At 54.4% G+C, this 6,000-nt stretch overlaps 1 protein-coding gene across 6 annotated transcripts in view; it reads left to right on the forward strand.

Moving 5' to 3' along the window:
- Window positions 1–4,468, forward strand: part of DISP1 (dispatched RND transporter family member 1) — a 169,236-nt gene extending 164,768 nt beyond the window's left edge. For all 6 annotated transcript variants that reach the window (XM_032838792.1, XM_032838791.1, XM_032838793.1 and 3 more), the window contains one exon: window positions 896–4,468. In XM_032838792.1, coding sequence (XP_032694683.1) covers window positions 896–4,444 — 3,549 coding nt within the window. In that variant the 3' untranslated portion in view covers window positions 4,445–4,468. The remainder of the gene's footprint in view (window positions 1–895) is intronic.
- The last annotated feature ends 1,532 nt before the right edge of the window (window positions 4,469–6,000 follow it).

Below are 6,000 nucleotides of genomic sequence, written 5' to 3' on the forward strand. Positions count from 1 at the left end.
AAGAGGGGCTGCTCTCACAGTTACATATTTGTACGGAATTGTGAAGGCTTCGCCATATTCCAGCAACCCCACCCTTGGCATTGGAGTCGTTTTTCAGTTCGCTGTAACAAGAGCAGCCAGAGAAGAAAGGCCTCCAGGAACAGCTGTAAGCAGGGCACCATCCACACCAGACCCAGAGCCATCCTACGGCGACCATGCAGCAGATCCCACGTCACCAAAACCCAGAGAGTTTCAGCCAGCTCCAATAAGTTTTGAAGGAAGTGGAAGAAATCAACTCCTACCTAAGTATTTTGATAATCAGATATGCAGACTGTTGTAATTTAGGAACCTTGCCCTGTTCTGCTCATTTCTCAGGAAACCGTTTCACCCCTGGTCTCTCGTGCACCCCTGACATCAGTTCTCACCATGTTACCTGGGGGCTCACTGATAGCTTTCTGGGGGAATATCATCTTTGCTTCCAGCTAAGTTGGTTGAGATATATTACCTTTGTCACCAAAAATTTCATGCCGATAACCAGAAGTTTTAGGCAAAGCCACCAATTTGTTTCCTCCATTAGTTGGACAACTGTTCTCTTAAATTAATCCTGTAGTTTCCATACATGAGCCCACAGCCTGTCCTTTTCATTGCCTTTTAAAGTAACTTGGAAAAGGCCTGTTTCCTAAAGAGCTACTACTTCTGTGTTCTCCTTAAAACCAAGCCAGCTCTGGGTCCCCTGCACGCTGAGCAGTTTGCTGTCTGGAGGGAAGCGCCCGGCGGGTCTGGGGGACGGCCACCTGTTTCCAGCTGACACCTAACTAGGAGGATAGCTATTTAACCTGCCCCTCAAGGCCGCTTTAATTCAGGCCTCTGGGTGAAGCCTTTGTAAACTCCGGTCTCCGCATGTCTCCCTCTGTAGATTAGATCCCACCCGCAGTTTGGCGACCTGTGCCAGAGGACCACGGCCGCGTCCTGCTGCCCCAGCTGGACACTGGGGAACTACATCGCCATCCTCAACAACAGGTCGTCCTGCCAGAAGATCGTGGAGCGAGACGTGTCTCACACCCTGAAGCTGGTGCGTGCATGCGCCAAGCACTACCACAACGGCACCCTGGAGCCCGACTGCTGGGACGCAGGCGCCAGGAGAAAGGGGCAGCTCAAGTGCACGGGTGTGCCTCGCAAATGCACCAAGTACAACGCAGTCTACCAGATCCTGCACTACCTGGTGGACAAGGACTTCCTGACCGCACAGGCGGCCAGCCCCGCCATGCCGGCTCTCAAGTACAGCATGCTCTTTTCTCCCACAGAGAAGGGGGAGAGCATGATGGACATCTACCTGGACAACTTCGAGCACTGGAACGGCTCAGACGGTGTTACCACTGTGGCGGGCATTGAGTTCGGCATCAAACACAGCCTGTTCCAGGACTACCTGCTGACGGACACCACCTACCCAGCCATCGCAGTCCTGCTGGTCCTCCTGGTCATGTGCGCCTACACCAGGTCCCTGTTCATCACACTGATGACCATGTTCGCCGTCATCAGCTCCCTCATCGTCTCCTATTTCCTCTACCGTGTGGTGTTCAACTTCGAGTTCTTCCCTTTCATGAACCTCACCGCGCTTGTTATTCTGGTTGGAATTGGTGCAGACGATGCGTTTGTCCTATGTGACGTGTGGAGCTACACCAAGTTCGACCGGCCGCACGCAGCGACTGCGGAAACGGTGGGCATCACTTTGCAGCATGCGGCACTGTCCATGTTTGTCACCAGCTTCACCACAGCCGCCGCCTTCTACGCCAACTATGTAAGCAACATCACTGCCATCCGCTGCTTCGGCGTGTACGCCGGGACTGCCATCCTGGTGAACTATGTGCTGATGGTCACATGGCTCCCGGCCGTCGTCGTCCTGCACGAGCGCTACCTCCTCAACATGTTCAGCTGCTTCAAGAAGCCACCGCAGCAGGTCTTTGAGGGCAAGAGCTGCTGGACAGTGGCCCACCGGACATGCCACAGGGCGCTGTTAGCTATTTCAGAAGCCTCGCGCATTTTTTTTGAGAAGGTGTTGCCATGTATCGTCATTAAGTTCCGCTACCTTTGGCTGCTGTGGTTCCTGGCCCTGACCGTGGGCGGGGCCTATGTTGTGTGTGTGAACCCCAAGATGAAGCTGCCATCCCTGGAGCTGTCCGAGTTTCAGCTCTTCAGGCCCTCCCATCCCTTTGAGCGCTACGATGCCGAGTACAAGAAGCTCTTCATGTTTGAGCGTGTCCACCATGGGGAGGAGCTGCACATGCCCATCACCGTGGTCTGGGGCGTGTCCCCAGAAGACAACGGAGACCCCCTGAACCCCAAGAGTAAGGGGAAGCTTGTGCTGGATGGCAGCTTTAACATCGCAAGCCCGGCTTCCCAGGTCTGGATCCTGCACTTCTGTCAGAAGCTGAGAAACCAGACTTTCTTCTACCAGACGGAGGAGCAGGACTTCACCAGCTGCTTCATCGAGACATTCAAGCAGTGGATGGAGAACCAGGACTGTGACGAGCCTGCCCTGTACCTGTGCTGCCGTCGCTGGAGCTTCCCCTACAAGCAGGAGATCTTCGAGCTGTGCATCAAGAGGGCCATAATGGAGCTGGAGCGAAGTACCGGCTACCATCTGGACAGCAAGACCCCAGGGCCGCGGTTCGATGTCAACGATACCATCCGGGCGGTCGTGCTGGAGTTCCAGAGCACCTACCTCTTCACACTGGCCTATGAGAAGATGCACCAGTTCTACAAGGAGGTGGACGCGTGGATCTCCCGGGAGCTCAGCTCAGCCCCCGAGGGCCTCAGCAATGGCTGGTTCGTCAGCAACCTGGAGTTCTATGACCTCCAGGACAGCCTCTCCGACGGCACACTCATTGCCATGGGGCTGTCCGTGGCTGTGGCCTTCAGCGTCATGCTGCTCACCACCTGGAATGTCATCATTAGCCTGTATGCCATCATCTCCATTGCCGGGACCATATTCGTCACTGTCGGCTCTCTCGTCCTGCTGGGCTGGGAGCTGAACGTCCTGGAATCTGTCATCATCTCGGTGGCTGTCGGCCTATCCGTGGATTTTGCTGTCCACTACGGGGTCGCTTACCGCCTGGCTCCAGACGCTGACCGGGAGGGGAAGGTGATCTTCTCGCTGAGCCGCATGGGCTCTGCCATTGCTATGGCTGCGCTGACCACCTTTGTGGCAGGGGCCATGATGATGCCATCCACAGTTCTGGCATACACCCAGCTGGGCACCTTCATGATGCTCATCATGTGCATCAGCTGGGCCTTTGCCACCTTCTTTTTCCAGTGCATGTGCCGCTGCCTCGGGCCGCAGGGCACCTGTGGGCAGATTCCACTGCCCAGGAAGCTGCAGTGCAGTGCGTTCTCTCACGCCCTGTCCGCAACCCCTGCTGACAAGGGACAGAGCAAAGCACGTGCCGTGAGTGATTATCACTTTGACCCCAGGGCCCAGAAATCCGACGTGGAGCAGGAGTTTTACGAGTTAGAGCCCCTGGCGTCCCACAGCTGCTCCACATCTGATAAGGCAGCTTATGAGGAGACCCACATCTGCTCCGAGTTTTTCAGCAGCCAGGCCAAGAGTCTGGGGCTGCCTGTGCAAGCCGCTTACAGTCCGAGCTCCAAACAGGAAACCAGCCCCGTCTCCTTCCCGCCCGCTCTAGAGCAGCACACCCTGTGTCACTTCTTCTCTCTGAATCAGCGGTGTCATTGCCCAAACGCCTACAGACACTTGAGCCCCAGCCCGCATGCTTGTGCACAGGCAGGCGATGGCCTGTGCCCCCGATGCGCTGCCGCCAGCAACTTTGTGCACGTGCAGAAAGCCCCCGAAGGCTTTGTATGCGCTGTCCCACACATCCGCCACTGCCCCTGCCTGCAGGGCAGAGCCCGACAGCTGGGAGTGCAGACCCCCCTGCCCACAGGCCTCTTTATCCACCCTGTGCAGCACGTGCAGGTCCAGGAGAAAGTCGGCAAGGCCAGTGTCCATGGTGTCCAGGGCACAGAGGAGCCCGGTCCACAGACCCCAGAGCCTCCATCCTTTGTCCACAGAAGCCCCGGGTCTTTACAAAAACGCAGCTGTGATCCCGAGAACAGCCAAAGGGGACTATCCAGAGACAGAGACCTCAGGAACGTGGAGGGCAGCAGAGGGGCCAGGAACAAGGGCTTGGGTCCGGGGGGTCCGGCAGATGAGGCAGAAAGGAAAGCTGAGCCATGCCTGTCACAGGACTCCGAATATTTAAATCAGAATGAACCAAAACCCGTGTTTAACCACTGCACAGGGGACTCCCGGTGCTGCCCTAATGACCCCCAGAGCTGTGGCCGAGGGGTCCAGGTGACGTGCGGGTGTGCAGGCCATCAGATGCTGGAGTGTGAAGCCAGCATGCCCCCTGCACTGACACACTCAGAACTTTCTAGTGAAAGTTTGTTAATAAAAACACTCTAATAAATACAGTGTTGAAATTCTAAATCGGTGCCTCTCAATTGTTCCTTTGAAATGGAAATGAAATCCAGAAGTTTGGAAAGGGAATGGGCTTCACTTCATTAAAAATCCTGGGGTATTTTCATATCCTGTATGAATAGTCAACAAACATATCCCATGAGTGTTGGCTGATGATTGGATTTTATATTTTCAAAAAGTACAACATTCGAACAGGTGTTTTTTTTGTTTTTGTTTTTGTTTTTTACCTTGATACCCAGCTTGCTGAGTGCTGGCCGGCGTCTTTGCTGTGCAGTAGCAGTGAGCCCCAGGTGCAGAGTCAGAAGCTTCCAGAAGCGTGGGGTCTCTCTGGCCGCCCTGCTCACCTGATACCCTGACTGGGGTGCAGTCATTCCGACTTCCGATGGCCCAAGATAAACACTGATTGTGATAGAGACACTTTGGTGGGATCCAGGAACTACACACTAAAATTTTATTAATTGCCATGCATATTAATGGTGCTTTCTGCCTGTTTGCATGAGTAGAACTTTCATGAAGCCAGTGACTCACTTTGACCCAAAAGCACAGTATTCAGGTCTTATGTCTGGTCACTCTCCTCACGTATGTTATGCCGTCCTCTCCTCACGTATGTTATGCCCAGAGAGGAGCAGCGCCGCACTTAGTGGGGTCAGGCACACATGGACAGGCACAGGGTAGACAGCCCGTGGGCCCTGGAAGCTTCCAGGGTGAGGGTGCCCCATGAAGTTCCACCCCCTCTGACATCCCATCGGTCTGGGGCCCGAGATACAGGGCAGGTGGCCTCCTTGTGCCACTGCACCCACGTTCCTGCCTCTATTTTTGTCCTCCCAAGAGAGTGGGTGGAAATGTTTTAAGATTTTTACTTATTTATTTGACAGAGAGAGAGAGAAAGAGCACAAGCAGGGGAATGTCAGGCAGGGGAGAAGCTGGTTCCCTCAGGGAGCCAGACACGGGACTTGATCCCAGGACCCTGAGATCATGACCTGAGCCGAAAGCTGATGCTTTACTGATTGATCCACCCAGGAGCCCCTGGAAATGTTTTTAATAACAACGTTCTTTCCAAAAGCCATATTGCTTATTTTCTGAAAATTGTTTTCCAAATTGGATCCGATTATTCTAGGGCCTAAAGAAAGCTGTCAGGAGTTGGAAAGGACCTTATGCTTTCCTGACTCCAACCCACATTTCTATTAAGTAGCTTTCTGGCTTCTCCATTATTCGGTGACAAGGGACTCGCTACCTGACTCGCTTGCTGACTGCAGTCTGTTGTCCTGTGGCTTTTCTACCCATTGGTCCTTCCACTGTCTGCAGCAAAAACACACACCTCCAATCTTGCCACGCGGTATCCCTGGAGATGTCCTCCCACGACATCCCTGCTCCTTCCACTGCTCTTCCCCCACAGGGTTTTAAGCTGTTCAGAGGCTGACTGAGAGCCTCCGGACAACCCCTGCCTGTCTGAAGGCTCTAAGGGGAGAACCGAGCGGTGCTTCTGTCTGTTCTCTTGGGGACAGAAGTAACACGTGGCTCAGACGTCACTGCCGAGCCTC

Source organism: Lontra canadensis, unplaced genomic scaffold (genome assembly GCF_010015895.1).
Source record: "Lontra canadensis isolate GAN:19392208 unplaced genomic scaffold, GSC_riverotter_1.0 scaffold106, whole genome shotgun sequence".
In the NCBI taxonomy this organism is placed as follows: Eukaryota; Metazoa; Chordata; class Mammalia; order Carnivora; family Mustelidae; genus Lontra; species Lontra canadensis.